This window comes from Molossus molossus, unplaced genomic scaffold (assembly GCF_014108415.1).
Source record: "Molossus molossus isolate mMolMol1 unplaced genomic scaffold, mMolMol1.p scaffold_m16_p_4, whole genome shotgun sequence".
NCBI lineage: Eukaryota > Metazoa > Chordata > Mammalia > Chiroptera > Molossidae > Molossus > Molossus molossus.
This window is the reverse complement of record NW_023425377.1, coordinates 114169725-114194044: the sequence shown is the minus strand read 5'-3', so window position 1 is coordinate 114194044 and position 24320 is coordinate 114169725. Positions and strand designations below refer to the sequence as shown.

The window sequence follows — 24320 nt, the reverse complement described above, 5'->3', positions numbered from 1 at the left end:
TATACATCCTTCAGGTTTTACTCACAAGACAGCTTCTAAGTAAGGCTGTCTCTGGCTGCCCCGTCTAAATTGACAATCCCTAACCAACACGTATAACCCTTTCACTTTCATTATTTTCTTTTTAAACACGTATCAGTATCTAATCCACTATGAGGTTTTCTTATTTATCTTGTTTATTGTTTGATCTGTTTATTGTTTGATCATACTCTAGAATATAAACTGGGAAAGGCAGGACTTTTATCATTCTAAAAATTCTCAACTCTTAAAACTGGTAGGTTACAGGTGGTCAGTTAATATTTGTAGATGAATGAATGACTCCTGGCATAAAGTGGAAGTCCTTAATAAACAATGATTAAACTGACCTAAAGTGAAATGGAGAATAGGAGCACAGCCCCCATGCTATATAGACAGGAGAAAGGACACATGTTGCTATATGCAGAGTCCTTAGATTACATGATTTCTTGGATAATATTGCAGTGTTCATGTGATGTTATATGCGTGTATGTTCATTGTATTATTTATATACATAAATATGAGTGAATAAAAATAGAGGCACTAAAGATTTTCAATTTTATTTAAACGAGTTTAAATCAAAACTTGAGAATCTAGATTTACATACATTACAGTAAGGTGAAGGAACAGTAAAATTAAAATGAAGGCAGGTTGTGCAGAGAGCTCAATTCCTATGACAAAAAAACTTAAATCCAAAGATGAAACTCTGTACTGCAATGTCATATTTAGACCCCAGAGACTAGAACACTTCAGACACGTAAAGTCTTAAATCATTCCTGAAACCTATCAGTAGATGGCAAAAATCTTTGAGGCACATTCAAATTTTCTAGAAAAGAAGGCTTAAAAAAAAAAAGCTAAACTGACTAAAACTACAAAAGCAGCTCCCAGAATCCCTCTAGCGTTTTGGTGTCGCTCTGTATAATTAGCCCTGAGCTGTGGCCTCAGCACCAACACGGGCTTCTCCCTCTACAACATCCCCAGCAGAGGATTCTGACCCCACAGGAGGGTGTCCTTCCAGCGCAGCACCTTCACCAAAGCTTTCCTTCTCTGTTGTACCTTCGCCGTCACTGAGGGCAACGCTTTCCTTCTCTGTTGTACCTTCGTCGTCACTGATGGCAACGCCTTGGTTCTCGGTCGTACCTTCTTCATTCCTGATGGCAACGGCTTCATCCGGAGCTGCACTGGTGACCTCCGAGGTCGTTTGGGCACTGACTTGGGCGCTTTCCTCGGCGGCCGCATTTGGGACCTCTGGGCGGGTTTCGGCGCCCACTGCGGTGGTCCCCCCCTGAGCGGCCCCCGCAGCCTCTGGACAGGCCGGAGCCACTGCCCCCACTGCAGCGGTAGCCTCGGAGATTTCTCCCGCATCGACCACCCGAGCCTCCGCCGAAGACACTTCAGGGGCTTCTGCACTTGCTTTCTCTGCTCCTGCAAGGTTCTCCTCTGCACCTGTAAAATGCAGTCCATTCAGCAAAGTATTAATCGAGAGAGCATAGGAAGACAGTGGAACACTGTGCAGTCACCTAAAAATAAATGAGACAGATCTATATGTACTGATATGTAATGGTCTTCAAGGTAGACTAAGGGGAAAAAGTAAGGGAAAGAGCAAGGTATACAGTTTGGTACTATTTGTATTAGGACAGAAGGAGGGTAACTTATATACCTAGATGGCTATATTTGCAAAGACTCTCTTCAAGGGGTTTTAGAGAAATTGGTATTATTGGTTGCCTCTGGGGAAAGAAAATAGGGGATCTGCTTTTCTGCAAACCCTTTGAACATGTTGAACTTAAAAAAAATAATTTACAGCCCTGGCCAGTTTGGCTCATCGGTTAGAGTGTCAGCCCAAGAACCAGAGTCCGGGTTCGGTTCCCCACTAAGGGGCACATACCTTGGTTGCAGTTTGTCCCCAGCCGGTTGGGATTGTGTGGGTGGCAACCATTGATGTGTCTCTCTCACATCATATTTCTCTCTCTCTCTCTTCCCCCCTCTCTCCCTCCTGCTCTATCTGAGAATAAATGCAAAAATGTCCTCAGGTGAAGATAAAAACAAACAAAAACAACAACAAATAATTTACATATATTATTTATTCAAATACAAAGAACAGGAAAATAAATCAGCCAACCCATCATGAGAAATCATGGAAATGTACCCAACTTACCAGCCATTGACTCTGAGGAGTCACTAATTTATTCCCAATCTCAGTTTTGTCATCCTTAAATTGGGGATATTAATGATATCCATTTCACATAACTATTGTGAGGATTGATTAAAACACTGTGTGTAAAAAGGGGTTTAAATCCACTGAAATGCTATGAAAATGCTGCATTTTGTTACTATTACAATCAGCTTTCTTATGATTACATTCAATAATATTTACTAACAACATTCTGTTTCTTATTGTTGTCATGACTGAAAGGTTAAAACTGGTCCATGAGCAGCGGTTATCTCTGTCACCAAACAGTGATCATAGTAATTGATAATAATATTATAGCTGAAATGGAAGACAGTATGATTTAAGCAAACAGTTTAAGGCAACAAATATTTACTTGGGTGAAAATATAAAGTTTTTGTTCCTGTGGTTGCCATTTTATTCATCAGATCAACTGAGGGACTCAACAGACAGGACTGATGCCAAGTGTACTTTGGGCAAAGACACCGGATGGTCTTAGCCAAAACCGAAACAAAAATTAGTTTTATGATTAAAAAAAATAATGCGGAAAATAAAATGTCAAGCTGCTAAGAGGCAGATACTAAAATTATGCCTGCATGAACGGGAGCCTGAGTAGGGAAAAAGTAATATTACCACACAGAGTCAAAACTGCTGGTTTATTAAATGCACTTATTCAAAACATTTAATAATATCCTCTAGGTTTTCATTGGGCTTTTCCTTTTTGAATGAACTCCTACCCAGAGCCATTCTGGATTAAGTTAGTAAAGAAGCCAAAAGCAAGGCTAAGATAATGAAAATCAGAGCCTTAAGGAAAATAATAATAATAATAATAATAAATTCACCTTACCTTGAAGTGACTGTAACTCTGTTGTGGCCTTTTCTTTCAAATTTGTTTTATGTTCAGTATGTTTGACTTGCTCTGATGTTATTGTCCTGTAAGTCTGAAAGCAAATGTGTGCTTAAGTTTATTTCTTGAGCATTTTTTGTCATGTATTATATTCATCATACCAAATTCAAAGGTATATACAATTCAAAGAAAAGAAATCAATGCATATCATCTACTCTTTTATTTCCTTTTTGGAAACCTTTTTCATTAAGTAGAATCCATAAAGAAGGAAAGACGCAAATGCTCTATCCTTGACAAGGGTCAAGGATAACGGAAAACATGCACAGTATACAAAAGACAAAGACAGCTTATAGGGCCAGTAAGCTGCACCAGTGCTGACTGGACCTGTGTAGAAGGACATCCCTGAATTGCATCTCAGGAGCTAGTCAGTCTTATTGTTCAAGGGGCATTTGTCTTACTGCTCATGGGCTAGAACACAGAGTGAGAAAAAACTACTTTAAGCAGAGTAGACGAGATGGTGATATTAGAATAATTCACACTCGTGTGGCCTAGAGAACCTAGCTTTTCCAAAACTAACGGTCAGGCACAGAGTAGAAGAAAGGCCTGTTAGCAGAGAGGCCCTCAAATTTAGACTTTGGAAGTAATTTCCAAATTATATTATTTCTTTATTAAACTTAAGTATTTAATATACCACAATGGGATTGAACACCACCCCATGGACTGAGAGGTCCAAGTTCGATTCCCGGTCAGGGCACCTGCCCGGGGTTGCGGGCTCCATCCCCAGTGGGGGGCATGCAGGAGGGAGCCGACTGATGTTTCTATCTCTCTCTCCCTTTCTCTCTCTCTAAAAAATCAATAAAGCCCTGGTCAGTTTGACCAGAGAGTCCCAGGTTTGGTTCCCACTAATGGCATGTACCTGGGTTGCAGTTTGTCCCCGGCCCTGGTTGGGATCGTGTGGGTGGCAACCACTAGGTGGGTCTCTCTCGCATCGATGTTTCTCTCTCTCTCTCTTACTCCCTCTCTCCTCCTGCTCTATCTGAAAATAAATGCAAAAAAAAAAAAAAAAATCAATAAAAACATACAAAATATACCACAACGTTCATAAAGCAGTCTGGCATTATGTTTTTTAAAATACCTAGACCCTCAAATAGTTGAAATGATGTGAGCCTTCCTCAGATTCGAAGAGGCCCTAGTAGATTTTACTTGGAAATGAAAAACTGCTCTTAGCTACTGAGCATCTATGGATTCAGTTCAGACAAATCTAATACAGAACGTATTGTAGTAAGGACAAGGAAGGGGAGGGGAAGACTAGCATACAGGTTTCCGAGTACCTCACTTTTGGTATGTCTTTCTGAAAGTAGCCTAAGATTCTTAGGAATTCAGGTTTCCAACATTTAAGATTAAAACTACATAATCTTAGAGGTGGAAGGGGACACAGAAATCATCACCTGTCCAACTTCACTCCCATTGTGAGACAGCCAAGCTAGAAAGGGCTCCCAGGAGTAGCCAGTTTATAACTTTCTAGTTTAAGATAGCTTTTGCAAAGAAAGATTTAGCAGACAGGAGAGGTTCGTGTCTCTCACTAGTAAACATAATTAGGGGTATAGTGATACCCAGATGAAGGTAAGTCTTCCACTTCCCACATAATCATAAGGCCTAGTCCAATATCTATTTTTCCAGTGGCGTTATCCAACTGTAGTAGCTGTGGGTAGTGAAGTCAACATTAAGCAGTAGAATGATAGTAGAAGCAAAGGAATCTGGGTATGAGTGAAAGCTGGTAGGTTAGTGGAGGATAAGTGACATGTTTGAAGTTTCCTGGCTTCTTGAGGCTCTCAAAATCCTGAAGGTTAGAATATGTATTTAGATTTGGCCATCTATGTAGTCCTACAAACTGCTCCTAGGTATGACTAAAAATCCCTTTATGCAGTCAAACCAAAACGTAGTGATTGTGTATTCTAGTGGTTTCTAAAGAATTTACTTTTATTCATAATGAAGAGTAGATCTCAATTTAGAAAGTTTATGACAGAATGGGGAATGATTCAATAGGCTTATCTTATTTAATCACAAATGTTTCATTGTTTTAGTTCTAAAATCATATTACTAAAAGCTTTGTTTTGCAGTGATTATCTGGGAGTGGGGTGGATATGGGGACTAGGGAGGAAAACATTGTTTTAATTTTATATATGTCTATTTTGAATTTTTTAAAAACTATAAACATTACTTTTAAAAATAATAAGAGCATATAAAGATATAAAACTAATAAGAAAACTATGGAGACAGTAAAAATATTGGGGAGGGAAGAATGACTAAGGAGCACAAGGGATTTTTAGGGTAGTAGAAATACTCTGGATGATACTGTCATGGTGGAGACATGTCATTACCCATTTGTCAAAACCCATATAATGAACAACACAAAGAGTGAAACCCAGTGTAAGCTATGGACTTCAGTTAGTAGTAATGTATCGACATTGACTGATCAGTAGAAACAAACATACCACACTAAAGCAAGATTGTTGGTAGGGAAAAATGGGGACAGGGACGAGAGGAAGTACATGGGAACTTTCTGTTCATTTTTCTGTAAACCTACAACTGCTCTAAAAAATAAAGTCTATTAAATTTTTTAAAATTATCACCCAAGGATATTTTTCCATTGATTTTTAGATAGAGTAGAAGGGGGTGGGAGGAGAGAGAAACATCAATGTGGAGCAGGAATCGAACCTGTGACCCTTTGGTGTGAGGGCTGATTCTCTAACCGCTGAGCCAAACTGGCCAGGGAAAGGTCTATTAATTTTTTAAAAAGTTAATCCTTCAAAACAGTTCCCATTAAATATTAATAATAGTATCTATCTTATAGAATTGTTGTAATTAGTAAATGAGCCCTGATTGTCACATGACACTCAAATGTTAGCTACTATTATTAGAATTTATAATAACATTGTTTTTATTGAAAGTCACCCATAGTTAGTAGTACTAAGAAATATTGATTTTATACCTGAAAAAGCTTCATAATATTGTTATTTAGTCCCATGTCCTGACCTTAACATTGCTTTGAGTTTTACCACACGTTGTAAAAGATGTGAATTCCTAAACACTATGGTTAAACACTTACATAGTATCCACCAGCACTGACCGTGACACCTACAACCAGATAGTAGATCATATTTGATCCAGATGATCCAGGGAACTTGTTAGACGACACCCAGCGAAGAGATGCTAGAACAACAAGTTTAAAAAACACAGTGAGTTCCACCATTTAAGCAAAACTATTTTAAATAATTATGTTTTTTAAAAATTTTCTACTCAGTGAACCTAGAATCTATTAACATCAAGTGACTTTAGTTTAAGGGAATGTAGTATTATGAGGTATGGTAATGATTCCACTTGACATTTTCCCAGTCTAATTTGACAAGTACTTATGAAACCTGTCATTCTGATGCTTAGCACCATACTTTTCTTGGAAGGAGTTCAGGCATGGGTAAGGAGAAATGACAAAAGCACAAAACAATTTTAACTGTCAAACAAGATGCATATAAGCAGAAGAAATCCATTTACTATGTACACTCTACCACAAGATTTAATGGAAAGGATTATTTTTTTAAAAATGAATTAAATATATTTGTACTTAAAATGTATATGTTAAAAAACACATATACCGGAATCTAACACACTTCTATAAATCTATAATACAAATGTAGATCTGTATTTCTCATATAAAGCCTTTAAAGTGGACAGTGAGGAGCTTTTCTAGGACAAATGTTGCAACAAGATCATATCTAAATAGAATTACAATTCTGTACAAACTAATAGAAATAGATAAAAGTGCTGTATTCTTATATTTAAATATATTTACTCTGTAGTGCTAGAATTTCTATATACCATATTCCCTGGCATTGAATTTTTACAATAGAATCAAAGCTAGAAGGAGCTTAAAGTTCATAGCTCAAATTATTTATTTTACAGATAAAAATGTAGAGACATTTTTTATCCTTTGACAAATACAGTTGAGCACCTATTATGTGTTTGGCATTCTTAGAAACATTAGGCTATAACTGTAAACAAGACACACAAGATTCCTAGCCTCAAGTAGCTCAGTCTAGAAAAAAGGAACAGGTGTCCAGGCACATAATTGTAGACGATACTTTCAATGCAGTATGACAAATGCTCTCATAGATGGAAGTAGAAGCTGTAACAACAGCCTGAAAATGCAGTGGAAAAGCTCAGCTAGTTGGCTCAAGGCAGCTGTCACTACTAAAAAGACCTTATCTGAGTTTTGAAGGAAGTAGGAGTTTGTCAGATAACTAAAGGAAGGGAAAACTGCACTGGAGGCAGAAGGCGCAACATGTGGCCTGAGTTGTGTAACAGGAAAAGGATAAAGGAGTTTAATGTGGCCTGACATAAAGGGTATGGGTGTGGGGACTAGTAAGAACTTATGATTTGCAGAGGGCATGTCTTAAGAAATTTGCACTGATTACGAATCTTTGTAGCAGTAAAATTAGAAAAAAAAATTCACATATATGTTCTTAGTTTGAATATAAATGACCATCTCATAGAAAAAAATATTTTCCCCGTAAATGTGCCCCAGTAGGCTATGATAAGAGGTTATAGTATTGATTTGTAGTGGGGCTTTTGTTAGTTTAAAAATACATCTGTTATCACATAGGGAATATGTAAGTTTTATAGTTGTCAACCAGACATAAATGTCAAAAAGATTTTAAAAATAGGAATAAATAAAATTATTAGAGAGTTAAGTAAAGACTTAAATACAAATACAATTATGGCAAAGTTATTTAAAAGAGCAGTGAAATGGGAAAAAATATTCAATATGGATAAATTAGACAAATTTTAGCATATTCATACAATGGGAAACAAATAGATATAATTTTTCCAAAAGAATATTTACTTGAGAAAATATGTACAATATATTAAGTGAAACATTAATCTCTGTAGGACTATCCAGATTTGTAAAAGCAATCTGCATAAGGAAAAAATGCATGAGGGGAAAAAAGTCTGGACCACTGTATATACTAAAGTGTAAATAATGGTATTCACCGAGTAATAGGATTACAGGTGACTTCTATTTTGCATTTCTGTGTTTTTTTCCAATGCTCTATTATAAACCTAAAATTATTTATTTATTCATTAAAAAGTTACATTTTAAAAGGAAAAACCAAAACCAAAATTTGATGAGGCAATTACATTTTATCCTTCAATAAAACTGAAACAATTTTATTTTTCGTCAAAGTGGAAAGAATCAATGAAAGGTTAATTGATGTCCATGACTGAAGTCAAATATCCACTCAATAATAGTTCTTCAAATACACAAGCAAATCAGTGCTACAAAAAGTAATTAGGTGAACGTTTGAAAAAGACCAGCACTGCTACAACCAGTATTGCTAACTACCTATTTAGAAATTTTAAATCCATTTTCTTTTGCCCCGCGTTGGAGAGGAAATTACTTGAAGCATGTGCAGCTACAAAAAAAAAAAGGTGCGTGATGACAGATGCAGACAGGTAATTCGAAAAAAGGCCAGGTCTTCGGTCTCATCTTTCTCCCCATCCCCCGTATCACAAGAGCCCTTTACCTTCAAAAGTTTAATATGAATAGCTTCTATTTCATCCGTGAAAAAAATTTGCTCTGTTTCATTTGGTATAAAGATCAAGGAAAACGAAGAAGCCTTATTTCTGTTACTTGTAAGACAGCTTCTTCCCATCAGCATTTTAAGAGGAAAATAAAGCTAGCTGGACAGACCTTCCTTCCCTCCCACCACCACCACCTGCACAGGCCTAATCGAAGTGAACATAGAATTTTACGCGAGTCTTTTCTCTCTCTTGAGCTCAGATGCACAAACTGGGCTAAAGCTGCCTGACAAGCCTTAGGAAGAGAGGAGACGCGAAGGGAGAACTGAGATTTTCCACAAAGTGCTCTAGCTGCAGCCCCCCAATTAGGACACGGAAAAGGGAGGGGAGGCCGATGAGGACTCGGAAAGAGCCGGCTGGGGCAGAACCGCAAGCGAGCGTGCGAACCGGGTGCGATTGACAGATACTCCCACGCTCTCACCGAAGTACCTACAGTGTCCCAGGCACCGTGCTAGGTGCTTGCGTACCTGTCAATTAATAAGCTTCCAGCTCGCAGTACAACTTCCCCTGTAGGAAATTTCTGAATACGCTTTCTTTTCCCATGAATTCGCACATCGAAAGGCGATAGATACACGGACGATCGAGGCAAACGGCTGGACAGCTCCAGGTCTATTTGCAGCCACCAAGAAAGTGCTTTGAAGGCCGCTTCCTCGCCGGCGGATGCCCAGGGCCCAGGCTCGTGGGTCGAGGCTGCCGCGACCTGGCCAAGTCTTGAGTTTATTTACTCAAGAGCCTTAACGAACTTCCACTGGGCCGGCACCCTGTCCCGCACCCTGCCGGGCTCTCTGGGCAGTGCCGACCTTCCCCTCCACCCCATGCCTCTGCTTCCCCTTGAACGTGGGGAACACACTGGCCCCTACAGCAATAAAAGTGGTAAGCCAAGCGTGTGTTAACCGGCCACTTTTCTAAGTGCGTCAACTACACATCAACCCATTAAAACTCAACCGTAATAGTCCCCATTTTTAAAAAAGGAAGAAACTAGGTTAAAGCACTTGCCCAACACCAAGATTTGAACTCAGGAAGACGAGTTCGGAATCAGAAGCCGCGCTGGAAAGTTTCTCTACTTTTAAAGTCTCCCAAGAACTTCGGCGTATCTTCCCGCGACCCTTCCTCATTTTGCTCCATCCCCCATCCCCACCCCCACCCCAGGCTTATGCTGCTCCGGGGCGGGTTTGGCCCACTGGGGGCAGACAGGTACAGGGGCGCCCGCAGGATCCGGGCGCGAAGCTCCTGTCCTCTTCTGCTTGGACAGAGCCAGCGCCTGGCACTCACCGTCCTTCCGGAGTGGCGCGGGGCTGGGGGGCGCCCTCAGCGGCAGCGCCAGGGTCTTGGAGACCGCTCTTCGGAGATACATCGCGCCCGCTGAGCCCTGCGCTGCAACCTCTGCCGCCTGCACCCTGGCTGCAGGGCGCGGTGAGCCCAAGCCAGCCCCGCCCCGGGGAGGGGCGCGGACCCCTACCCAGCTCTGCCCCGGAGGCTCTGCGGGGAGGGGGGGGGTGAGTCGTCTGCCCCATCCTCCCTCGACCCTCCTCGAAGCTCTTTTGCTTTTTCCGAAGTCCAAGAAGCTGATGGAGGCATCTCAGAAAAAGGATAGGGAACCCAGAGACGTCGCTGTCACCTGCTTGCCGGCACTATTGCGCTAAATGGAATTCCTCAGTGAACGTTGGAAGTGTTTCGGGGTTCGCATCCGGAATAAGACATACACTTTGGTTACATTCCGGGTGAAATATGAACTCACCTTATCTCACATACCCTCTTAACTCTCCCTAGGAGTGGAAAGGGGGTGGGGAGAGGGGTAGCCTCGGCCTCCCCTCAGTGCGCTGATGTTCAGAATCGTAAAATTCCCAGGCAATGCCTGACTCTAAGCAATTCACTGTTACATTGACTTTATTTTAATTTGATTTGAGAGAGAGAGATTTGTTGTTCCACTTATTTATGCTTCTTGTATGTTCCCTGACCTGTGATGAAACTGCAACCTTGGCTTATGAGAACCCTGTAAGCAATTGAGCTACCCAGCAGGGGCCAAAATGACTTTAAATATAAACTCCAAATACTGTATATTTTTCTATGAAATATGAGACTAGCATTTGCACATCAAATAAAAATGCTGAATTCATCCCCCCCATTTCAATAATTTGTTTGAATATGAAAACCAATCATTTATGTTTATAACATTTTCTAAATGATTAATGTTTGGTAGGGACCATGTCCTACTAGAACCCCTTGGGTGTGTTTGACACTTGACAGTTTATAAAGCACTTTCAAATTTTATTTCCTTTAATTCTCATTTCAACTTTCTAAGGAAGGTGGCAATTATTGAATTATTGCCTTTAGCAAATGACAGGGTGGTGGGGAGGGATGTTTAGGGACTAATAGTCATTTAACAAAAAAAAAAAGGACATGAACATCATTTTTCTAGTTCCAAATTCTCTCCAAGGCATGTTACAGACAACATATTTGCTCATTTGCTACTTAATAACTAAACATTCTTTGGAGACTCTAGTTTTGAACACAGTTCTAATAACATTTAACATAGTCATTTGAAGAGTACAAACCAATGGTCAGAGCGACTTTTTTTTTTTTTTATTCGCAGTAGCTAGCTATTCCTAGGGATCAAACACTTAACAAGAGCAATTAGGTAATCAGCAGTTAAAGACAGTCAAATGTAGGCTTGAAGCAGCAGAGGAAGGGACTAGACCCCAGGCCTCTACCAAGAAGTTAGGTAGTCCTGAAAGTAACAAAATGAAGATTAGTACACTTGCTACCTTTGACCAGCATCAGGTATACATGATTATCTATCTCACTGGTGGTGTAGAATGTTTAATGAACTGCTAGCAACTTGGACAGATTGACCAATAAAACCAAATCTGTCCAGAGCACTCTTAACCACCCCGGTTCAGTGTGACCCAATTTAAAATTTAAAAACAAAAGAACAGCCCTTGCCAGCTTGGCTCAGCATTAGAGCCTGGGCCCCAGGAACGAAGGGTCATGGGTTTGATTCCCAGTTAAGGGCACATACTTGGGTTGCAGGTTCAATCCCTGGCCCAGGTAGGGGTTGTTCAGGGAGACAACCAATTGATGTGTCTCTCTCACATCGATGTTTCTCTCTCTCCTTCCCTCCCTCCCTTCCACTCTATCTCAAAAAATCAGTGGAAAAATATTCTCAGATGAGGATTAACAAAAAAAAAAGAAAGAAAGAAAACAAGTATGTCTACCACTACAGCTCATTCTTTCCTTCTTTAGGGCTGAATTTTTATTTGGTTGCCAGGGAGAATAGTCAAAGGTAGTAAATGCATTTATACTGCATGCATTATAGGTATTTAATGTGTTGGAAGCTTTCCTAAAAATAATTCTTTCTGAATGAACATTTGTAAATGGTGATGGCTCCCAGGACACTATTTTAGGCTCCCCTTTAGAACTAGTGTAAACTTGGGGTCTGGGTGTAATCTGAGTTCTTCTGGATTAGCCCTAGGTTCCATCAGATTGTCTATAAATATCTGTCAAAATGCCTACAATATGCTAGGGCCTGTGCTAGATGCTGGGGATTGGTTATAATTTATTTCACAAACATTTATTGAGAATAATGTTAGGCACTGCTCCAGGGCATTCTTTAATGAGCAAGATATGAATTCTGCTGTCACTCACAGAGGTTAAAGAGACACTGAACCAAGCCCATTGTCAGTGGGGTCAATGATCACAAAGAAATCTCTGGCCAGATATCAATAGTAAATGTAATCTAAGGCTTTTGGTTACAACCGAACTGGTTTAAACAATGCAAAAATAACACGTTATATAGGGCTTTAAAAACTTTTCCCAAAGTGTTGTCACACCTATTTTTCTACTTCATCTTCTTAACACTCTTAAAGAGGTGGGGGGGAATGTTGATTATCACTGTTACATATGAAAAAAATCAAGGTAGTATAACAGTGTGGATAAGAGCCTGAGTTTGGGAGTCAAATACCAGGTCTGATTTACTGGTATGAGTAAAATGTGCATAATTACTGTATTCACAGGGTTGTTGTGAGCGCTAAAGCATGTTGGGTGTGAAACGCTCAGCTAGTTGGTGGGGGCAGTGTAAGATTCTACCTCCAGCTAAGATGAAGCTCGAGGCTCCCTCTCTGCGTCCTGCTGCCTTGCAGTGTACACATGACAGCAACCGCTGTGTTCCACCACCTTATCTGACAGATGGTCACGTCTAGCGGGGAGTTTATCAAGTCCTCTAGATTAGATGTGGCCATCCCAGCGGGGAAAAGCAAAGCCTGAAATAGTGACACTTCTCCAGATCTCTTTTCATCTTAGTTAAAAGCTCATGCCTCTTGGATGAAAGGGAATTTGCTACCTACACTACTGCTCCTGGAAGATATTTGGCCTTCCTGTTTGATGGCAAACTCTCCACATCTTGAAACATTTCTCAAGAGAGGAGACGCTTCTGGGTTGTCAGACTCACTCAGTGGCAAGCTGTTTCTCCCAAACCCGAGAGAATTTTACAATCAAGTCTTTGCTGTAGAAGACTCTGCAGCTTGAGCAAGTTCCCCAACTGTTAGTCACACTGTTTACAATGCTGCCCTTGAGCACATCCTTGACATTTTTTTTTGGTCTTGGAAAAACAAGAATCTAGGGTCAGAGATAACTTGGCTTATCTAAGATGACCTCTACCTAATTGTGACTATTGACAGAGAAACTAGTTTTAAAAACACTGTGAGGTCCTCTACTGACAATATGAATCATACTTACTCAAGGCTTAAGTGCTATATAATTAAAAGCAATTTTCAAAGACTGAGTGATTTCCTAAACTTCAAAAAAACCTAGAAATAGCTTTTTTTCTTTAGCACTAAATTCCTAGGTTATGACCGTACACTTTCAACAGACCAATATGGATATAAAGTGAAACAATTTATTTTAAAATAATTTTTAATCCTCACCCGAGAATATGTTTTTATTGATTTTTAGAGAGAGAGGAAGGGAGAGAGGCAGAGAGAGAAACATCAATTGGTTGTTTCTGGTACGTATCCAGACCAGGTGTCAAACCCACAACCTGGGATGTGCCCTGACCAGGAATCAAACCTGATACCTTTTGGTGTATGGGATGACGCTCCAACCAAGCAACCTGGAAAGGGCTAAAGTGAAACAATTTAGAAGAGTATCTAGGAAGACAAATTAGCAAGCGCCTAAGAAAGTCCTGATAGCCTAAAATATTTAGATAAAATGAAGGGGAGAGGGTAATCAAGACGGTAATTCTAAAACTATTCTTGGAGGTCACTGAGTACTCTCCCTCCTCCCCCATCTACTCACTTTCTCTTCTGTAGCAAAATAAACATGATATTCTGAATACTTCTGTATTATTTTCCTAAGGCTACCATAACAAATTACTACACACTTGGATGGCTTAAAGTAGAAATTTATTCTCTCACAGTGCTAGAGGCTAGGACTCTGAAATCAAGGTGTTGGCAGAGCCATGCCCTCTCTGAAACTGTATGGGAGAATCCTTCCTTGCCTCTTCTAGTTTCTGATGTTTGCTGGTAATCCTTGGGTTATAGATGCATCATTTCAATCTCTGCCTCCATCATTACATAGTTGTCTTCTCCCTGTGTCATCTCTGTCTTTTCACTTCTTTTTTTTTTTTTTTTTTTTTTTTTTTTTTAAAACATTTTTATTTATTTATTTTTTTAATACTCATCAGAGGACATTTTTCCATTTTTTGTACAGACAGAGTGGGAGGGAGAGAGAGGAAGAGAGAGAGAGAGGGAAACATCAATGTGAAAGGGACACATCGAGTGGCTGCCACCCGCACGACCAACCAGGGCCGGGGACAAACTGCAACCGAGGTACATGCCCTTAGCGGGAACCGAACCCGGGCCTCTCCAGACCGCAGGCGGACGCTCTAACCGCTGAGCCAAACCGGCCAGGGCTGTCTTTTCACTTCTTATAAATATATCAGTCATCCTGGATTAAGGACCCACCCTACTCCAGTATGAACTCACCTTAACAAATTACATCTGCAATGACCTTACTTCCAAATTAGATCACATTCTGAGATGCTGGGGATTAGGACTTCAACATATCTTTTGGGGGGCCATAATTCAACCCATAACCACTTATAGTTGAAATTTATATAGCCTGTTTTTTCCCATAGCAACTTAAGAAAAGAAGTTGCTATCTCACAAACACTAAATCTGAAAAAAGTACTACCTGATTTTGATCTAATAAAAAACTTGACTGTATTTGACATACAACTACATTTTGTTTGCATCCTCTTTTTCATGGGAAGTCTCACAAGATTTCTAAAGGAACCATCATTTGACCACAGTTCCTCTTGGGAATTTGGAATCAGAATGAACCCAGCTGGTGTGGCTCAGTGGTTGAGCATAGACCCATGCACCAAGAGGTCACCAATTCAATTCCTGGTCAGGGCACGTGCCCAGTGGGGGGCATGCAAGATATGGTCAATGTTCTCTCTCATCAATGTTTCTATCTCTATCTTACCTTCCTCTCTAAAAATAAATAAAGGCCTAGGCCAGTTTGACTCAGCGGTAGAACGTTGGCCCATGGACCAATGAGTTGGTTTCGATTCCAGACAAGGGCACATTCCTCGGTTGCGGTTTGTCCCGGGCTCTGGTCAGGGTTGTGGGGGAGGCAACCAGTCAATGTGTCCCTCTCACGTCGATGTTCTCTCTCTCTCTCTCTCCTTCGCACTCTATCTGAAGATAAACAGAAAAATATCCTTGGGTGAGGATTTAAAAATTTAAATATAAATAAAGAAAAAATAAATAGAATCAGAATGATTTTTGTTCAGTCCAGTTACTCCCTTGAACTGAAATGTAAACCCAGGAACTTAGGACTGTGGCCATCTCTTTACAATGTGGATTGGGGAAGAGGTCTGCATGCAGAGGCTTCACAGCAGATACACAGACAGCAGAGCCAAGAGCAAAAATCTTGATGACATTTGAGTCCCAGGCCCCAATTATTTCTGAGGCCAGGTATATTTCTACTCTTGGGGTCTATGAGTCACTCTATATCCTCATAATCTTCTTCTAACTTAACATAGTTTGAATTAAGTTTCAATATTTAATTTAGAAAGTTTTTTGTTTTGTTTTTTACCAGCAATATTATGTAGCACAACTCTAGAAAGTATTTACTCATAGCACAATCTACATCTGTGCTACCTGCCCCTTGTGGCTACTTAACTATAATTAAATATGATAAATTCAGCCACATTAATCACATTCCAAATGCTCAGTGGCCACACGGGAGTAGTGGCTGCTACACTGGACCACAGACAGAACATTTCCATCACTGCGGACCGGTCTCGGACAGCCCTGGTCTTCACCAATGGCTCCCCCTGGAGTTATACAGGCACAATCAAGAAAAAAGTCCACACAGGGTTGCTATTCTCAAGGCCAGACATACAGTAGACATTGGTCTATTGCAGTTATATTTTATTTTCAATTAAATTCAGTGTCCAGAATTTCAAGTGTCTTAGAGTTTTCTGTTTCCTTTAGGAAAATGAATTTTTAAGTGTTTTATTGGAAAGTGCCTTGAATTGGGAGTTGATACCGGACTTTTTGGTCTCTGTTGCCATGTGACAAAAGTAGTTTCCTACTGCTGCTACCACAAGCTCAATGTTAAAACAGACAAGATTCACCCTGGCCGGTTTGGTTCAGTAGTTAGAGCATTGGCTCACAGACAAATACATCACAGGTTCGATGCCGGTCAAGGGAGGGCACATACCTCAGTTGTGGTTCATTCGTCCCAGCCCTGGTTGGGTTGTACAGGAGGCAACCAGTCTTTCTTGCATCGATGATTTTCCCTCTCTCCCTCCCTCCCACTCTTATCTGATGAAAAATATCTGGGTGAGGATTAAAAAAAACACAGAAAAGATTTATTGTCTTTCAGTTTTGTAGGTGAGAAATCTGACATAGGTCTCAGTGGTCTAAAATCAAGGTGACAACAGCCAGCCGGTGTGGCTCAGTGGTTGAGCATCAATCCATGCACCAAGAGGCCACCGGTTTGATTCCCAGTCAAGGCACATGCCCAGGCTGTGGGACAAATCCCCAGTGGAGGGCATGTAGGAGGCAGCCAATTGATGTTCTATTTTTTTTTCCTTTATTGATTTAAAAAAAATTTTTTTCTTTATTAATTTTAGGGAGAGGGAGAGAGAGATAGAAACATCGATGAGAGAGAACATCAATTGGCCGCCTCCTGCATGCTCCCCACTAGGGATCTGGCTCACAACCTGGGCATGTGCTCTGACTGGGAATTGAACCGATGACCTCTTGGTACATGGGTCAACACTCAACCACTGAGGCACACTGGCCGGGCCAATCAATGTGCTCTTTCATCGATATTTCCATTGCTCTTCCCCACCCCACCCCTAAAATCTATAAAAAGAAACAAAAGTTATAAAATCAAGGTGACAACAGGTTGTGTGACTTTGACTTTTCCAATCTTTGGCTCTTGGCCCCCTTTCATCTTCAAAGGTAGCAATGGCCAGCTGAGTCTTACATCACTTCACTTTCACACACAATCATGCACCCATCTTCTACTGATGGACCCTTGTGATTACAAGGGGCCCAACCAGCTAATCCAGGATAATCTCCCCATCTCAATGCCAGCTGATTAGCAAACTTAATTGCATCTACAGCCTTAATTCCCCTTTGCCATGTAACCTAACCTGTACACAGATTCCAGGGAGTAGGACATGGTCATCTTTGGGGGTCCATTATTCTACCTACCACAGTGATATTGGGCAAACCAGTGGTTGGCATGTAGGAGGCAGCCAATTGATGTTCACCTCTAGTTTTGCATTTGTAAAATTATGAGCTTAGTCTGGATGACCCCTAAGGTCCTTTCAACTCTATTAACTAGGACTCCAAATTGACAACAGTTAATAGTTAATGCTAATTAATAGTTAATGCAAATTAGCAGGGCTCATTTGGTCTTTCACTGAATTTGGATTAAATAATTATTCCAAAATAAAGTAACTTTAAATTTATATTCAGAAGTGACTTACCAAGGCATTGTCATGAATCTCCCACAATAAGTGCTGGCCAGGGCCCCAAACACACATAAAGCCAATTATAAGGCAATAAACCTTTCCACTTAACATCAGAATGAAGACACATAATTTTTTTAATGTGTGGTATACTAAGTGTTTAAATTACAAGTTAACAAAGTGGCATATAAATACGTTTTAACTGATTCACAAGAAAGTTGTGATGAGGAAAAACAGTCAGGAGTTTGCTAACCACTGGATGAAAGTATCATTAGCAGAAAAGGGACAACAAACTTCGTGTTGCCATAACCAGTCATCCAAGTGAAAAATCACTCAAATTCAAAGAAATGGAGTGAGAAGAAACTCTGATAATAGAATTTAACTTTACTTCTGAGTTAACCAAAATGACTCCTTTAGAAGAAAAGAGTATTTGGGCTCTTTTGTATTTTGAGTAATAAAGTAGTTCCATCACCCTGATGCACTAATGAACATGTGTTTTGATTAGAAATGAAAAGTTAATATAAAGAGTAAATCCTTTCTTAGTGATTTTTTAATCTATCTCCTTAAGTTTTCCTACCAATGGGCCCTTAATTACCACTGACCCTGTTATCATATGGTACCTTGATAATACTTCTAATAATATACCTTAGAATTGACATTTTCTACACAGGCACAATATATACAATCTGAACAATACAGATTTATTTTTATTTTTTCATTTAATGATGCAAAACACAAATGCTGACAACATACATTCACATATAACTTTTCTCTTACGTTTCCAACTCAACAGATTGGAAATGCTTTAATCGCTATTTGGAGCATACCTACAAGGAAGAGGAAAAAAAATTAAATTATAGCACTAACCAGCAGAAATATTAAAATTAGACTGTCTTGAATAATTCACCTTAGAGCACCAAGGAAAGTCTAGGTAACAAATCCCTAACCCTAACCTTTCATTTCAAGTGTTAGCAAAAAATATTTTAATTGAACTACATAAAAGTAGCGAAAGCACCTGGTTTTGATGTAAATATCTATTTCATTTTTATCTCTTTCTCTTTTTTTTATACTCACCTGAGGACATTTTTTCCATTTTTTGTTCAGATAGAGTGAGAGGGAGGGAGGGAGGGGGAGGGAGAGAGAGAGAGAAAGAGAAAAACATCAATGTGAAAGGGACACATTGAGTGGCTGCCACCCGCACAACCCAACCAGGGCTGGGGACAGACTGAACCGAGGTACATGCCCTTAGTGGGAACCGAACTCAGGTCTCTCTGGAACGCAGGCCAACGCTCTAACCACTGAGCAAAACCGGCCAGGGCTCATTTTTATCTCTTGACTGGTTAACTGAAGTAGTGATATAGGCAAGGTGATATTAATTTTTTTTTAAAAGGCAAAAAATTTGGATAATCAAATCCTAAAGAGCTGAGTTTGAGAGTTAAATATGGGAGAGAAAGTATACATTAGTGGTTACTATTATACTCAGCAGAAATAAGTTGTCTACTTTAATCAACCTAATCTCTCTCTCTCTCTCTCTATCTGTATATATAATATATATAAACTCATTCTTTCTTTCTTTTTATTTATTTATTTATTTATTTTTTATCCTCACTCGAGGACATTTTTCCATTTTTTGTTCAGATAGAGCGGGAGGGAGACAGAGGAAGAGAGAGAGAGAGAGAGAGAAACATCGATGTGAAGGGACACATCGAGTGGCTGCCACCCGCACAACCAACCAGGGCCGGGGACAAACTGCAACTGAGGTACGTGCCCTTAGCGGGAACCGAACCCAGATCTCTCTGTACCACAGGCCGACACTCCAACCGCTGAGCCGAACCGGCCAGGGCTCATTCTTTCTTTAAGTCACAGAATCACAGACCATATAGAGTATGCTTGCTACCTTGTTCACAGCTATGTTTTACCAGGAATTGTACAATTGGGTGTTAGTTATAGTAACAATCATAATGAAACGGTCATGCCGTAAAACTTAACAATCTACTGCCTGCCCTTATACATTTGTCTATCCAACAAATATAAAACTCCTAGTTGGATCAGGCACTGAGCAAGTTGTTGCGTACATGATGATTCATAAAATAGACAGGGTTCCTGTTCTCATGGAATTTACATTCAAATGTGGGATATGACAAACAGATATTAAAAAATATATATACTAATAATGACAACTTATCATAAGTGCTATGAAGGCACTGTGTATAGCCCTATTAGATTTAATAAAATAAAATGATTTTGGTTTCATTCTTAAACATAACTCTTTGAACACAGGCAGAGCATAATGGTTAAAAATGATTTTGCTAACTGATGCTTGGTCAAGGTATTAAAAATTCATAGATTTGTCAAAGACAGAAATTTAGGTGCTAAAAAGCATAAACCTAATTTTAAAAAAACAACCAAATACATTATTTAAAAAGTTCAAATTAACTAGCATAATCTATTCATCCTAGAAAACTGCATACTTACTGTATTAGTATTTAAAAAGTTTATTCCAACCCATTTCTTCTTTTATACTCTAAAACATCTTCATTATGTTGTCTGATGAGCTAGAAGGAGGTAAGAGTTAAAATTAGAAATGTTATCATCCTGGCAAATTAAAGAGGAGGAAGCTAACTAATATTTATATTTTGCAAAGGAATGAGGATAGATTAAAAGAATTACAACTATTCTAGTTAGAAATAAAAGGCTAAGTAAAAGATGCAAAAGTCCAAAAATTGTAAAGTATGTGCCTGTTCATCACAATCTGACATACTCAATTTGAGAAGGCAACACTTAAAAGTTTAAATTCAACTCTTGCCAACTAAATTACTTCATTCAGTAGGTAGTTAATGAAATGCCTTACCACAGAGGAGCTAAACCAACACAACAAAGCAGGACTTGGTTATTAAATGGGGTTTGGGCTGGTTGGTGGGTATGTATTATAATTTTAACCTTACAAATTTGATACTGTGAGTGAATAAACAACCCCACCCCCAACTATATGTGAATTAGATGTCATGGAGGACAGCTACTTTCTTAGAACCACTGTCTGACAATACCTAAGTAGAATAATGGTTGATATAGGGTGACATTCACTGCAATCAAAGATTTAATTTCAATGACAGCTCTCAGCAGCAATCAAGCTCCTTTTTAGGCAAACTTTAAGAATGTATAAAATTTCATTATAACATTATTTTTTTTTACTGATGAGAGAGAGAGAAACATCGATTTGCTATTCCACTTATCTATGCATTCACTGGTTGATTCTTGGATGTGCCCTGACTAGGAATCACACCTGCTACCTTGGCATATAGGGAGGACGCTCCAACCATCTGAGCTACCTGGCTAGGGTCATTATAACATTATTTTAAAAAGGATTAGTTATTGTTGTTAGGTTGTGACTTTCAACATCTCTTGCTCCTTCCCATTTGAAAGAGCTGAACCACTGTATTTACTTATTTATTTTTAATATGTTTTTATTTATTTTTAGAGATAGGGAAGGGAGAGGGAGAAACATCGATGAGAGAAGAACATTGAATGGCTGCCTCCTGCAAGCCCCCTACTGTGGATTGAGCCTGAAACCTGGGCATGTGCCCTGACTGGGAATTGAACCTGTGACCTCTTGATCCATGAGTCGATGATGCTCAACCACTGAGCCACACCAGTTGAGCAAGCTGAACCACTTTAATGCGGAAAATCCAAAATAAGAGATCCAGAGTTGGAGCTGGGGGCAGTGGAGAAGTCCCAAACCCATTAGGTACAAAACAAAAATTTTAAATATTAATGTAGCACAGATACTTTGAGTCAACTTTTTAAAAAGTTATCTATAGGGAGCCAATATTTCAGAGTGCTCTATAGTGTAACTAGCTCTGAAGTTAGAGAGTTAGAAGTTAGAAATTAGTTCAGCAAACTAATTTCTCCAAGTGTTTTCCTCATCTGTTAAAGGTCAATGGATAATAGGACCTACCCCAATAACAGTACCTACCACAATAATAATACCTACCACATTGTGTAGTTGAGAATATTAAATAAGTTTTTATATATAAAGCATTTGGCATATTGTAAAGGACCCCCCCCCCCCCACTAAGTACAATTTCCAACAAAAGGTGCTACCCACTAAGTACAATTTCCAACAATGTATTTATACAAACCAATGATTAAACTCTTATGTTTTGGAAGTCTAACAGGATTTAATTTATATAGATTGTTCACTGATGGTTTGTCTCTATAGCATCGGAGAAAAGTGCCTTCATAAAACCCCAACCAGCCTCCATCCTCATTAAAAACTAAAATAGCCCCGGCCTATTTGACCTAGCAGTTAGAGCATCAGCCCTCCCACCGAAGGTCTCCTGGTTCCATTCTCTGTCCAGGGCAGGTACCTGGGTTGCAGGCTGGATCCTACCCCTGGTCAGGGTCGTGTGGGCGGCAACCCATCCATGTGTCTCTCTCCCATCAATGTTTCTCCCTCCCCTGTCCCTCTCCCTCTCCCCCTCCCCCTCTCCCTTCCACTCTAAAAATCAATCGAAAAATGTCCTCGGGTGAGGATAAAAATAAAAATAAATAAAATAAAGGCTAATATGTAGTAAAACTGCCATTCATAACAAAACCATGCTAAGTAGCAACGAATGACAGAAATTTCAGCTTCATCCTGTTTTCTCATGCCACTGAAATCTTACTGTGAGTCCTTGGGATTTCCAGAGAAGTATGTTGTCAGCGATTATATAACTATCCTACTGCGTGAGAGATTTGCTCACAGCCTTCCATCTCACACGTGTTTCTCCTCCCCACTGTGTCCGGGGCGGGGGGTCACACGACAGAAGGGGGTCAAGACTTACACAGATCCACAAGAAGACGGAAGTGCCCAAGGTCAACCCAACTTTCAGCCAGTCGGGCTTGTCGTGTAGCGGCTCCCGAACATAGAACTTTGACCGCGCGGCCGCTGAAAGGGGACAGGGAGTCTGTAAATCTGTAACTTGTCTCCTTGTTGGAAAAAGCATGTGCATTATCACATTTAATTCTCCCTTCAACCCCCTCCCCTTTAAACGGCCAAGGAAACAGAGGTTCAGAGAGGTCAAGTAACTCGCCCTGGGCCACCGGCAGAGCCCGACCGGTCGCCCCTGCCCCCCAGACGCCTTCAAAGACTCGGGAGTGGGCGGGTAGGAAGGGCCCCCAGGAGGGTCTTCCCTCTGGCAAAGAGGGGGGAGGGGGAACCCAAGGTCCATTCGCACAGACCCAGAGAGGTCGGGAGGTACTTGGAAGAGGGTCGGCGGTGATGGGGAACCGGGAGTCAGGGGTGGAGCCAGGCGTGGGCTCCGGGACACAGGGCGGCGAAGGTCACTGCAGGACGAGCCCGGGCGGCGGCCACCCCTCGCCCCCGCGAGCTGGGTCCTCCCGGGGAAGGGCAGGCTGGGCAGGCTGGGCAGGCGGGGGGGCCTGCACGCGGAGGGACACTCACAGCCGCTCGGGAGCCGGGCCGGGGCCAGCAGCCTGGAGAAGGAGCGCACCCACGCGGACGGCGCCATCTTGCCGGGCCGGCTCCGCCCCCTCCGGCCGGATCTCTCGCAGGCGCCGCGGGCCGAGCGTCCCCTGGCGGAGGAGGCCGGGGACTCGCCGGCGCCGCGGCCGGCCGCCCCGAGGCATTGACTGAGAGTCGGTTACAGCAGGTACTCTAACTCCGGTCTCTGTCTCCCGTCTGTAAAATGGGGTTCGGCAGGAAATGGTTCAAGGTGTGTGTGGTGGGGCAGGGAGGAGGGAGGAAGAGGCAGTTTATCCTCTTCTCTGTCCTCTGAGAGTTTATTTCAGGCCCCTCCCCCGTGACACCTATCAAGAGATTTACTAAAATCTACGCCAGGAGCCAGAACACTGAAAGTGAAGTGTGTTGAAAAATAGCTGGCATGTTGGTTGAATTCTGTGTTCCAGGCACTGTGCATTAATGCATCATGTAGTTTATATGCATTGTCTCTTTTCATCTTCACCGCATGACCGCATGACATGCTGTGATTTTTATCTTCAATTTACTGTGAAGCTCAAAGAAGATAAGCTATTCATCCAAGATATGTTATACCTTATATTTGGAAAGACCTCTGACAGTTCCTAAAGCCTGTTTACTCGCGCTATCATAGGAAAGCCTGACAACCCAGTGAGGAAAAGAGAATCCTTGAATTTGAAAATAAGTGCCCTGATCCACTCAAGATCACACAACTGGGGGAGGTGGGATTCAGATTAAGGTCTTCTGATCTTAGATTTTGGTGATCCTTTTTTTTTTTTTTTCTTTAAGAGATCCTCCTTAGCCCACCTAACAGTCCCCTGGGGCCATGAGATGAAGGGCGGGGTTCAAAGTGCCATTCCTGTTCACACCTCTTTAGCTGCTTGAATTTTAGGCAAATTACTTAACCTCTCTATGCCTGTTTTACATCTGCAACATAAAACCAACTTGTCCTATAGAGCTCCACCAGTGTGGCTCAGTGGACTGAGCACAGTCCCATCGACTGAGGTCCTGGTTAGATTCCCGGTCAGGGCACATGCCTGGGTTGTGCGCTGGAGCCCCAGTAAGGGACATGCAGGAGGCAGCCAATCAGTGTTTCTCACATTGATGTTTTTCTCTCTCCCTTCCTCTCTCTCTCTTTAAAAAAAAAAATGAATAAAAACAATTTTTAAAAACCTATCCTATAGGGTCC

The 24320-nt window shown here is 40.8% G+C and overlaps 2 protein-coding genes across 3 annotated transcripts; both read right to left on the bottom strand.

Annotated features, from left to right (window-relative positions):
• Positions 1 to 860: 860 nt before the first annotated feature.
• On the bottom strand, positions 861 to 10071 carry LOC118615844 (mitochondria localized glutamic acid rich protein). Of its 2 annotated transcripts, none has more exons than XM_036241085.1 (4): positions 9936 to 10071; positions 6136 to 6239; positions 3027 to 3120; positions 861 to 1458 (listed from the first exon to the last, which is right to left on the bottom strand). In XM_036241085.1, the coding sequence occupies exons 1-4, from the start codon at positions 10015 to 10017 to the stop codon at positions 935 to 937; spliced, it is 804 nt and encodes a 267-aa protein (XP_036096978.1). In that variant the 5' UTR covers positions 10018 to 10071; the 3' UTR covers positions 861 to 934. The 2 variants fall into 2 exon arrangements, with proteins under 2 accessions (XP_036096978.1, XP_036096979.1); XM_036241086.1 differs by lacking the exon at positions 9936 to 10071 and adding an exon at positions 9131 to 9278.
• Positions 10072 to 18355: 8284 nt separating this feature from the next.
• NDUFC1 (NADH:ubiquinone oxidoreductase subunit C1) lies at positions 18356 to 23198 on the bottom strand. Its single transcript, XM_036241451.1, has 4 exons — positions 23099 to 23198; positions 22479 to 22582; positions 20131 to 20210; positions 18356 to 18482 (listed from the first exon to the last, which is right to left on the bottom strand). The coding sequence occupies exons 1-3, from the start codon at positions 23163 to 23165 to the stop codon at positions 20151 to 20153; spliced, it is 231 nt and encodes a 76-aa protein (XP_036097344.1). The 5' UTR covers positions 23166 to 23198; the 3' UTR covers positions 18356 to 18482; positions 20131 to 20150.
• Positions 23199 to 24320: the final 1122 nt, after the last annotated feature.